The 12,133-nt window shown below is 39.6% G+C and overlaps 1 protein-coding gene across 1 annotated transcript; it reads right to left on the bottom strand.

Annotated features, from left to right (window-relative positions):
• Positions 1-5,916: 5,916 nt before the first annotated feature.
• tmem256 (transmembrane protein 256) lies at positions 5,917-8,276 on the bottom strand. The gene is made up of 4 exons (XM_034136321.1): positions 8,137-8,276; positions 7,466-7,506; positions 7,236-7,316; positions 5,917-6,491 (listed from the first exon to the last, which is right to left on the bottom strand). Exons 1-4 carry the CDS (start codon positions 8,216-8,218, stop codon positions 6,348-6,350), a joined length of 348 nt encoding a protein of 115 aa, XP_033992212.1. The 5' UTR covers positions 8,219-8,276; the 3' UTR covers positions 5,917-6,347.
• Between the last annotated feature and the right edge of the window lie 3,857 nt (positions 8,277-12,133).

Genomic DNA, 12,133 nt, shown 5'->3' with positions numbered 1-12,133 from the left:
CTTAACCTACATTCAATTTATTTGAATAAATAAATGATATGCAATATACCCAACATATATAGAATTAATATGCAAATAAATAGCTGGCCTCTTACATATTGTCTTAAAGGGCCCATGTCATGCTTTTCCGGTTATTACCCATCCCCTTGTGTGTTATGAAGGTTTTTATGCATGTAAACGGTGTGCAGAGTCACAAACCCTCAAAGTACACCCTGTAGCGAGTAAAACTCTAACATAGAAAATACCTCCCCAAAACGCCTCGTTGGAGATACGTCATTGTCCATTTGATTCTTCCATTTCGTTCCGGGTACGGCATGATGTCAAGCCGTACCCGGAACGAAATGGACCAATCCGTGGAGCCATTACCTTACGTCCGCGGAGCCGTTACGTTAAGCCCCCGCTGATTGGTCCAAATTGACCAATCCACGGACTTCCTCACACACACATCTGTGTGCAGGGAGCAGGCAGCTCAGCTGATTTCTCCTCCCTGGCTGCAAGGCAAGGCAAGGCAAGGCAAGTTTATTTATATAGCACCTTTCAACACAAGGCAATTCAAAGTGCTTTACAAAAATGGAAGACATTATGAAAATGGCAAGGCTGATAACAGACAGTTGGGATCGCGGCGAAATTCTCTCTGCAGACCCATTCTCACAGCGTTTATCAACCTTTTTCTTACTCAATATCAAGCCACACTTATTGTTTTTACTTCGGCTGTGACTTTGTGTGTGCTCAGGATGAGTTTGGCTGTGTTTGGCTGTGTGTATGCTAGGAAACAACACCTCCACGGAGCTCAGCGCGATTCACAACGTCCTGACCAATCAGAGCACACTGTGCTCACAGGGAGGGTGGGGGCTGGAGCTATTGGAGCTACAACGAACCGTTAAAGGCAGAGAGTGAAATTCAGTGAATACACAGTTTACAGAGATGCTGTATGAGAAACCAATGTGAGTTTGGAAAATTGCACAATATAAATCTATTCTAGTAGACCTCAACAATGGAATTATGATCAGTGGAAATGGCCATGGGACACACTACGAGAAAAGGATCTCATTGCAGTTTATTCTTTTACCATAACAGTGTGTTGGCTTTTATTACAGCATTTCTTTCTCACATTTTATAAAGTAAAGAGAGAGATTTCATTTCATTTTATTGTATTTATAGCCCCTAGTGCAATAGTGCCATAATGCAACTCAATCACATCTTTTGTATTAGACTAGTCACAAGATAAATCATATTTATTAGGGGAGCTTCTGGTAGTGTTTGTTTCTCAATTTGAATAGATTGTGTAAAAGAACCAACCATTTTACCTCTTTTTGCATTTTGTTATCGTTCCAATGCTCACTAAAAAACAGGTTCCACTATATAAAATACTTCCTGTCTATACAGTACGCATAAACCTCCTTAATTACACTTCCAAGTTATTCTTTTCCTGCTAAACTTCTTTGGATTGATGGTGTCTGGAATTACCTGTCGCACCTCAGCCTGTCGATGGATCATTACCGTCTCACATTGTGGGAAGAGCTGTCTGTGTATAGTACAATGCAGCGTGTGATTCATCAGCCTATTCTGTAGCATAAGTACGACATTTTTCACGTAACGCTGTACCAAACAGCACTTAATGATCAAGTTGAGGGAGTGACATTACCTGTCTGCAAAATGAGAGGTTAGATACGAGCCTGGCCTTCAGCAGACATAGTGAGACAGACAGCAAAAATAAAACGCAATATCTCTCAAACTTTTTCTTTGGTTTATTTTTAACCAGAAAGGAATGGAAAAACATTACCAGCTCGCTTGACATTCCTCAATATATCCCCCCGGGCTAGAATTGGTACCATAAAAATCTTCCCCTCTGCAAGTCGAATCCCAGGCATTTGATGGGAATGTGTCACGTCTGATATTCATGGATCAGTCTCTGAAGTCAGTGCTTGTTCAGCAAAATTAGTGAAGGAGAAGTGATGAAAGAGGGGAGGTGCCCTAAAATAATAATGGGGAAAGGTGGACGGAAGAGCAGGAGGAAGGAAAATGGATGAAAATATCATTTTGATTTCATTCTTTGCCTTTTGCACAAACAGGAATACAGAAATACATCTTAAGATCTTGCCTTGATCGGAGTATTCAGGTTGTTCCAAATACTTTGTCACACTATAAATATCTCTCAAACATTCATCGTTTCAAAAAGGGGTTTACGCATTTCAAAATGTACTTACGCATTTCAAAATGAACTACTAACAATACAAAACATTTAAAACTCTTTATTCCTTCTGCACTGAAAAAAATGAAATGTTAACTTCAAATATATGCATTATTTCAACAGATGTCACATAACTGTATTAGGTAACTTGAAAGCAATAATATTAAGTTTAACATAATATTTCATTTTAACTTAATATTATTGCTTTCAATTAACTAATTACAGTTATGTGAAATCTGTTGACAAAATATATTTATTTAAAGTCAACGTTTCAGTTTTTTCAACAAGCTGACAAGGCTGTAGACTCTTCCACAAATGTCACAAATCCAATCTATATACTTATTATAAGGTTTTATTGTGTTCACACGAGTGTTCGGTTGAAGCACATGCACTTCCAAACTAATCTTGGAAAACAAAATTGTAGATTCATTGGAGAATTGTATTTTGGAATAACTGTGTAAAATCGACAACCAATGTCTATAAAGTGCGAGTACTATTCATGTTGATATTTTGTATACTAACTCCTAATATACTATGCTAGTATGTTGTGAATTTTATAGTATGCAATATGGATTTGTAATTTGACTAAACACGTACAAAGATATCACCTAGAGCAAGTGCTGATCAGTGATAAAATGATCTATATTGGCAGCCCATTGGGAAATGTTCTGGGAGCAAAATGTTTACTTCCTGTTAACATGCCCTTAAACCCTTTTCTGCACTCTGAAATGCAACTTGCTTCTGATGAGGGAGTGTTTAAATGTTACGGTTAAGCAGCTCACAGGAGAAAAAGGTAGTTTACAACTCTAACGTTTGAGAGTCGTAAACTTTCACAGCGCTATTATAACAGACAGTTATCCCTTTACGCAGCATAACCCAAACCATCACCACCATCCAGCATCTCCCTGCTGGGTAATAACCCAGACACTGCATTACTCTGCGAGACGACCGCCGCTGATAGTGGTTATGGTGATGCCGTAACAATGGCCGCTTCCCCTTGGTGTCATCCCGTTAGCTCCTCTGATGCATGGCCGTCATCACTGTGCTGCAGATTGGAGTGAAATGATTGAGGATAAAACTGTGAAAAAGGGGGCTGTAGTGACTCTGTGTCCATTGAAGTGAGGGAATAATCTATCTGAGTGTGTGCTGTAGCGCTGACCATCATTTAAGTGGCTGGAAAGGGTCAGCGTGGCGATGTGGGACGGCCATTACAGTCATTCCGCTTCACTGTGCGAAGAGCCGCCGCCTGATTGATGCCCGAGAGAGGATTTGGCACTGCTGTTGTGTGTATCATACGGCATGCACTTTACTATATTGCCTGTGGGTTGATATGTGTGTGTCTCCTGGTCCATGTGAGCAAGAAGGAGGAAACTGTGGCTAATCATGCAAGATGGCCGGCGTTTCATTCCAGAGGAGCACGCATTTCCACAGTCAGCCCTTCTCATCCCATAAGCTCTCTATCACCTCCCTCGTTCATGACTGCTGACTCTCACACAAACACTCCCTCTTCATCTTTAACCAAAACAGGCTCTGACCAAGAAATCAATGGGACAGCGAGGCCTACCAGAAGGAGCTGATGTAATTAAATCCAACTGCAGAGTAAGAGAAATAAAGCATAGGGAGGCTTGTGAAGTGCAGAGGAAGTCCCTGGAGGTATAATTAACAGTATCTACTGTTAGTATCTTCTTTCTCCGACGCTCACTACTTTACAGACTGAAGCAAAGCACCAGACAGTGCATTTGCTTTCAGACCCTCCTGCTTTATGACATATGGATTAAATGGCAACATACAGAGCCTATAAATAATAATGAATACAAGAGGATTTAATGTGTACTCTTATCACTGAAATAGGACACACCTGAATCTTCGCAGGTGCTGCAGGAATTTGTCCTTAAACATGGAAATAACACGGTAAATCTATTTGCATCACAACATTTTGACTGGGACTATTTCCTGGCCAGGTAAATTGATAAAACAAATGTTGGGAATACTCAATTAATAGGGGTTGAAAACGTTTTTAGTTATTTAGATAACTTTTTAATCCTCATTTGAAGACACTGTTAACTTGCTTAAAATGTATGAAAAGACAAACACTGAGAACTGACTAGCTCTGTCTGAATAACTTGGAAAGCTACAGAAAAGCACATTAATGAAGACACAAGTGTCTCCCTTAATCTCATTTTCCATTTCTCCCTCTCTCACACATTTGATGTGGTCGGCCACAGCAGAACATCTTGATCCGGCTAGATCTTAACACAGGAGTGCTGTGCTGGCACCAACAGGGATCCACACTTCTGGATGTCAGCTGATAAATAAATAGCCCTAAAATAAGACTGCTGTGTGAAAGTAGTCAAATGTTGTCTTGCTAGTCAGTCACATGATTATCTCCTCAAGTATTTAACACATACAGCTGAAAATTTGATGATGACACTTCAATTATGCACCTGACAGTGCGGAACACGCTGTGACTTCCAGTCATGTGTCTCCTGTCAAGTTAAAAGTTGTGAGTCAGAGATATGAGACCGGGTTTCAGAGCGTTATCTGTTGCCTGGTCCTGGAATAGCAGAATGCTTCTCAATAGCTACTTAATTCTAATGAGGGTTGTATGAGTCGTGATCAAGAGCTCATTGGCACCGTGTGCAGTCGATAGCTCTTTCTCTTCTGAGCAGAGCCTCGGCTCCTGTGACGACCCCAGAAAATTGACCCGAAGATTTATACAGCTATTTTCTAAAGGTCTCCCATTCGTGGGCCTACAGTCAGGAAGGCAAATTAATGTTTCAATGGATTTCACTTTCAATTTGAATGCGGAGTGGTTGGAACACGGCCCCAGCTACGGGGAGGCATGGGTAATGAACTCCTTTGTGTTCTGCCACTTAGAGGATCAAATGCTCCAGGCTGTGAAGACATTCAGCACCGCAAGAGGGAGGATTTTCTTTAGCTTCTATAGGCTGTGGATCCTGAGTTTATCCGACCTTTACTGAGAACCACTCACTGAAGAGACCCCTGTTAAACTGGAATTGGCGTTTCTCAATTGGAATTGGATTGCATTCAGGTTTCGCAACTGTTAATTTACTCTGGATGCATTAATCCAGGTACATGTACCCAAATAAGCAGTACTGTATTGGTAGTGAAAATGTTCTTCTGTCCATATATGATAAATGCATTGGAAGGAATTTAACAATTTACATTATCTAGACAGAAAATAGTAAAAAATGTATATTATGTACATGTATAGTATCTAACCTATCCTGCACAATGCTACAAGTGGCTTGATGTTGCTTTGTCAAGTACTTTGTGACTATGTCTGGAAAAAGTGCTTTATAAATAAATGTTACTTACTATAGGTCTAATAATAATTGGAATTTCAGTCTGGACTATAATTGCCATTTAAGAGTTATTCCTAAAAGTACTCATTATGCAGAATTAACACTTTCAGGGTGATTGTTTTATGTATTTGAATAGTGAATTAGTCATTAATGTATTAACAAGTGAGACAATTGTAATTGTAATTGATCAGGTATAGTCAGTTTAATCTGCATTATACATATATTCATTTATAAAAACGAATAATAATTTATAAACCAATTACATGGTTTGTCTAATCAGCAAAGTACAACCTTTACAAGACCATGTAGTGAGGTGAAAAGGACATGTATTAGGCAGATTGAAAAAATGTACTTGGAGAAGTAATGAAAAAGTCATGTGTAAAAATCAGGCAACCCAACAATGTGTAAGAAAAAGTATTTATTTCTCCTCATATTCCTTTCATTTTTGCTCTACTTCTGCAATACCACTGCTGTATACATTTACAGAAACATAAATAGAAACTGCATTTATTCACTGTTAAGTAAAGCTTCGGGAACTTCTAGATTTTATTTCCAAGTTCAAAATTGACATACCAGTGGAAATTAGTCAACAATTCGTCGAGATGACACGTGCTTTATTCTCTGTGTATCCATTTTAACTTAAGGGCAGCGATCAGAAACAGACAGCAATGGTAGAAAAGTGATAATCCTGTGACCTTATCTGCCGCTGACACCCACAACCCCCGGACAGGGAGCGATTAGATGGGCGACATTACTCCGCACTTCTAAACTTCCCCCCCCCCCCCCCCCAAGCTCTGCAGTTCATCCATTAACAGTCTGACAGTCCAGCGTCACAGAGCGGCCCTGTGGAGGGGACGTGAACTGTTACAGTTCAGAGAATTATAGCCAGCCAGCCAGCGATCATAGCTACACCCCCCATGCGAGCAATCTTGCTTATTACAGGGTCTGTACCACCAGTCATGGAGGGTCCCCGCCTGTAGAGAGGGGACACAGACAAACATTTTATAAATTAGGTTACTGACAAAAAGCAGATTAATTGATGTCATTTATTAGGTTTAAAATGTAAGTTGCAGAAAATGTACTTGTTCCTTTTAGATTCAGCGGCACAAACAAAAACATTTATTTAAGAAGATTAAAAGCTGTCATATATTAAATTGAGTTATTTCGTACTTCTACTACTTAGTGTGAAAGAAAATGGTCTTGTTTCTTTTTAGATTCTGCATCAAACTAAATTAGAAACATAAATCTGAAAATAGGACAAAATGTATAGTGAAAGAATCTGTACACTTCTGAATAATTCATTTATTTTATGGTTGCCTATTTTGTGAATTATATATTGTGCATAAATACACATGCCCTTAGTACTGAAGGTATACATAATAGTATTACTTATTTATAATGTGATGATAACAGCCTATTGTTACTTCTCCTTCTTTTAAGGGAAAAAAACATATTTAAAAAGCTACCAGTCTCAATTTTTACCCCATTGTTTCAGTCATTTTTTATTTAAATTAAATGTTTTTTTAATAACAAATAAGCAATGCATGTTGTAGCTAAAATGTACTGTAGATTTGTGTGTAAAGGAGTTACAATAACAACTTCTCTTTCAATTCCATGCTGGTTTTCTGAGTGGGGACAGACGGATTATGGCACTTAAAAAATTCCTTTTCAAAAGGGACACTTGGGGGCTAACAGTTGGTATTAGGTTTGATACTCACCACAGCAGGTTTGCTGGAGTGGGCAGCACCCAGCAGAGCCAGGCTGTGGTAGAAATGATACTTGTTGGCCATTTCAAATAGCTGGAGAGAACAGCACTCAGACTAATCCTGCATAATCCAGATCATGATCTCTGACACGATCGAGACTGTGACAGTGATCAGGTAAAAAGTGTTGAAGTAAAAGCAATTTTTTAACATCAAAATTTGCCATCACAGCAATATTAACATACCGCTCTCCGGAACTTGCTGTCGGGGTCGCTGTTTTTGAAGCCTAAAACAGAAAAATGACAAAATGAAAGAAATAATATTACTTTCAAACACAAGTTGACACACTTTATGACAATTTAAATGGCATCAACAGTTTCTTATAAATTCCCCACACAATACATTTGTTTTGAATGAGTAACTAATGTCTGAAGATTTTAAGTTTAGGCTTTTGTTGATGCTTTTGATCAATGGCAGTAGTGAATATTGAGGGGTATAAATATAACTGTCTCAAATAGTGCAGCCCAAACATGATTATGTCTGATGTCTCGTAAAAAAACAAAATAGAGCAATGTTTAGCTTAATTCAGCTAATACTAACTTGATTTTCTGACTGCACGTTTGCCATTGACTCCTCCATGACACACAGGGGGCGGTCACCTTCATTACAAAACTGTTTATTTAGTAAATTAGCATGCTGCTGCTTTGAGTGTCATTTGTATGCCAAACTAACTATTAGCCTATTCAACATTAGCAGCAGATACGTGTTCTTTTTTAGTCCAGCAAATGCGCCGTTATAGAAGCTAATCGAGTGGTTAGCTTGACATGGCCGTGTTTCCCCGCTGTTTTACGATTCCAACCTAAAGGAAATACTATTGCATGAGTATGGCGAATACTCTAATGTGCAGTGACCCTACCGTGAGCCCCGTATGGCACTGCTGCCGCCGCAGAAGCCCCTGACAGAGCTGCTAACCTCCGGACAACAACAGCAGCGGTCATGTTTGGAAGCTGCGTGTTTATCCAACAAGCGGAAGGCTGCCAGCGATGCTGCCTTTACTGTCCTTAAGGAAAATCCGCCTTCTGATACCAGAGGTTACGTAACACAAATAGTCAGTGTTGGAAAAAGTATTCAGATTCTTAACCTGAGTAAAAATGATAATACCACACTGTAAAAATACTTAATTTCAATAAAAAGTACTGCATGTAGAATGGTACTTAAGTAAAAGTATAAGAGTACGATTAGGAAAATGTACTTAAAGTATTCGGAGTAATAGCAGTTATTGCAAAACAAATATTCAAATATTTTAAAGCAAGAGCAGCACATATTTTTTAACAAAACAATCTTAATTCCAATAAATGTTCTGTTAACCCACTCATTGTTTTAGTTAAATATTATGTTAGATGATTTAATGTATACCAAATAATCATATTTTTAAAAGTTTTCTAAAGTTGTGTGCCTCAAAATCCATAAATGTATAAAGTAACTGGTAAATTAATATCTAAAAATAAATGTAGTGGAGTAAAAAGTACACAATTTGCTTCCAAAATGTAAAAAAGTGGAAGAACCCCAAATGTGTACTATACAGCACTTGAGTAAATATATGTATTTACTTTCCACCTCTGCTGGTGAGGTTTAACAAAGTAATACAAATAGTCAAACCCATTGATTGATTGATTGAAAAGTTTATTAACAGCTTGTATATTGGGTACAGTACAGTACAGCTCAAAACATACAATTGTTAAGGGGATGCAGACCAGAGAAAGACTTTCGTCTTGTTTACATCAGGGTCCCCCATTTCCAATTCATCATATCATTTAAGACATATAAGACATATTTGACATACAGATGGCTTATTTACAATTTACATACAGGTGGTTTTTTACATACAGATGGCTTATTTACAATTTTCATTTTAGATTTCGTTCTAATACATCCTAACCGGACATTTAAGACATACCAAGTCTACAGATATACAGTTAGTAACAGAGTCTAAAATGCGAGTATATACATAGATGGGGGGGGGAAGCTGTCCATTGTACGACAGGTTGAGATTTGTACCATTACCGGGGCCAGTTTTGCAATGCTTTCCCCCGAAGGTGCTCTTTAAGAGAGGTTTTTAAGGTAAGTATAGTTTTACTTTCCTTTACAGTTGTGGGAAGAGCGTTCCACCTTGATGTGGCATAATTGCGAAACGTGTATTCCCCCTTTTTTGTGCCAAATCTGGGTTTTACATGATTTGTGGAGCTCCCTCTGGTGTTATGATCATGGTATTCCTTGACCTTTGGGAAGAATTTTGACATGTACATGGGTACCATAGAGGTGTAGTGGATCTTGTAGACCAGGCCCATTGCAAGTAGCTGTACTCTGTCGTCTACTCTAAGCCATCCTAGGTTGTCAAAGTGGGCAGAGGTGAGGTGGGTTCTAGATGAAAGGTCAAGCAGTAGTCTGACCAGTTTATTTTGCGATGTTTGAAGTTTTATTTTTAGCGCCTTGGAGGTGCTATGGTACCATGACGTGCAAGCATAGTCATAGTACCCTTGAATGAGTGCTCCTGCCAGAGTTTTCAGGGTGTTTTTGTTTACCAGAGAGGAGATCCGGTATAGGAATCTAGTTCTTTGATTGACTTTTTTTATTACATTGGATGCCATTTTGTCACAGGAGAGGTTTGCCTCAAGAATAGATCCTAGGTATGTAATTTCCTTCTTACTTGTGACAATAATGTCACCCACTGCAACTGAGAAGTCGTCGGATTTGCTGAGATTATGTTTCGAACCGAAGAGAATGGACTCTGTTTTACCCAGGTGTAATGATAATTTATTATCGGCGAGCCAGGTGCAGATTCTGCCGAGCTCGGAGCTGAGGGTTTTTTCAACCTGCAATCTGCTCCTGTCAGAGACCAGCAGGGCTGAGTCGTCCGCGAACAGGAACAAGTTGCAGTCACATGCTGATGACATGTCATTTGCATAAATTAGGAACAGTAACGGACCTAATATGCTTCCTTGTGGAACACCACAGCTCACTGGGAGGGGGGGGGACAGAGTACCGTTTACCTCCACCATCTGTTCTCTCCCCTCCAGGTAGGATTGCATCCAGCTCACCGATAGTTTATCAAAACCAATTGCTTTTAGCTTGTCAATCAGAATGGGGTGATTGACAGTGTCGAAAGCCTTTTGTAGGTCCAGCATCACCATGCCGCAGTATTTACCCTCGTCCACCTCTTGTTTGATGTGGTCGTTCAAATAAAGAAGGCATGTGTCAGTGGAGTGGGATGTTCTAAAGCCAGATTGAAATTCATAGATTAGTTTCTTTTCTGCGAGGTACTTTTCGACCTGTTCATATACTATTTTTTCCATGACTTTCGAGATGGAGGTAAGTATAGAAACAGGGCGGTAGTTGCCTGGGTCCAATTTGCTGCCCTTTTTGTGCAGGGGGGTTACTCTTGCAATTTTGAAGTCTTTGGGTACTTTTCCCTGTTTTATGGAGAGGTTAATTATGTGAGCTATGACTGGTGAGATGGCGGTTGCTGTGTCTCTGAGGAATTTGGAGGGGATATTGTCGTGGCCAGTGGCCTTGTTAGGTTTGAGGGCGCTCAGTTTAATGAGTACCTCTGCTGTTGTTACCCTTGCTAGACTGAAATCATCTTTGCGTACCCCTAGGTTTTTGTAGTAGGTCATGATGTGATCTACTCCAAAAAGCCCTGAGTGGGAGGGTAATTTATTTACAAGAGTTGTGGCTATGTTTGTGAAAAAAATGTTCAAGCACTTGGCCACATCCAGTTTGTCTGTGATGAGCCTGTTATCTGTCTTTATGTTTAAGTTTGAAAATCTCGTTTTGAGTTTTTTACTGCAGCCAAGCTGGTTATTGAGTAATTTCCAAAGTTCACGGGGTTTATTTTTGTTTTCCCTCAGTTTTTGTCATTGATGAAATTCTTTTTGGCAGTTTTGATCATGGAGCTTACGTCATTTCTTAGTCTGTTTCTTTCAATTTTTAGTTCAGTCACGTGGGCCTGGAGTTCACTGCTCGTGCTTTTGGAAAGCATTGACTGACTTTTATGAAACTCAGAGCATTTTTTGTCTCTGGTTTTCATGGCGGTCAGTATGCCGGAGTGCATCCACGGCTCAGCGCGATTTTTTACCCTGGTTGTTCTTAGGGGGGCCAAATCATTGAGTATTGCAGAGAATTTGTTTTTGAAACCAAGCCATGTTTCTTCAACTTGTGTACCACTGAGCTCATCTGACCAGTCCAGGCTCTCCAGTTCTAGGTTAAAGGCCTCGCTAGAGTAGTTTTTGAGGTCTCTAGATATGACTGTTTTGTGACAGCCGGCCTTTTGTTTTAGCTTTTTGCGGGTACAGAATATCATATAATGATCACTTAAACCGCATGCTATAACCCCTTTACTGGAGATCCTGGACCTGTCAGAGGTCAGAATGAGATCAATGGTAGTTTGTGTTGTTTCACATACCCGGGTGGGTTGGGTGATTAGCTGGCTGAAGCCGTGCAGATCACAAATCCTACTGAAGGACTTGAAGACGGACGTGTCTTTACGTTGCATATCCGTGTTCCAGTCTCCAATAATAATTGTCTCTACATCCCCCACATCAGCCAAACACCCATCTAATGTATCATAAAAGTCACTCTGTTCCGGTGGTCTATAGATTGTCCCGACTATTACAGATTTAGCATTGTCAAAAAGAATTTCAACCCACACAGATTCAATATTTTCATGATGCAGGTCAGTACGGTTTTTGAAATTGGTGTCTTTATGTATGTACATGCAGACACCACCTCCATTCACGTTCCTGTCCCTTCTCACTACAAGATAATCTTCAATTTCAATCTCTGAATCTGTAATGGAATTGTCCAATTTGGTCTCAGAAAAGCATAATATGCTTGCCTTACCGTTCATGAACAGT

The sequence above is a fragment of the Trematomus bernacchii genome, unplaced genomic scaffold (genome assembly GCF_902827165.1).
Source record: "Trematomus bernacchii unplaced genomic scaffold, fTreBer1.1, whole genome shotgun sequence".
In the NCBI taxonomy this organism is placed as follows: Eukaryota; Metazoa; Chordata; class Actinopteri; order Perciformes; family Nototheniidae; genus Trematomus; species Trematomus bernacchii.
This window is presented reverse-complemented; position numbering and strand designations above follow the sequence as displayed.

Bases quoted from the DNA above. Each gene is read 5' to 3' on its own strand.
- tmem256 (XM_034136321.1), bottom strand. From the start codon at position 8,218: ATGACCGCTGCTGTTGTTGTCCGGAGGTTAGCAGCTCTGTCAGGGGCT. The intron at 7,507-8,136 runs GTAGGGTCACTG...TTTCTGTTTTAG, and splicing joins AGTGCCATACGGGGCTCACG to GCTTCAAAAACAGCGACCCC. The intron at 6,492-7,235 runs GTGAGTATCAAA...CCCTCTCTACAG, and splicing joins ACTCCAGCAAACCTGCTGTG to GCGGGGACCCTCCATGACTG.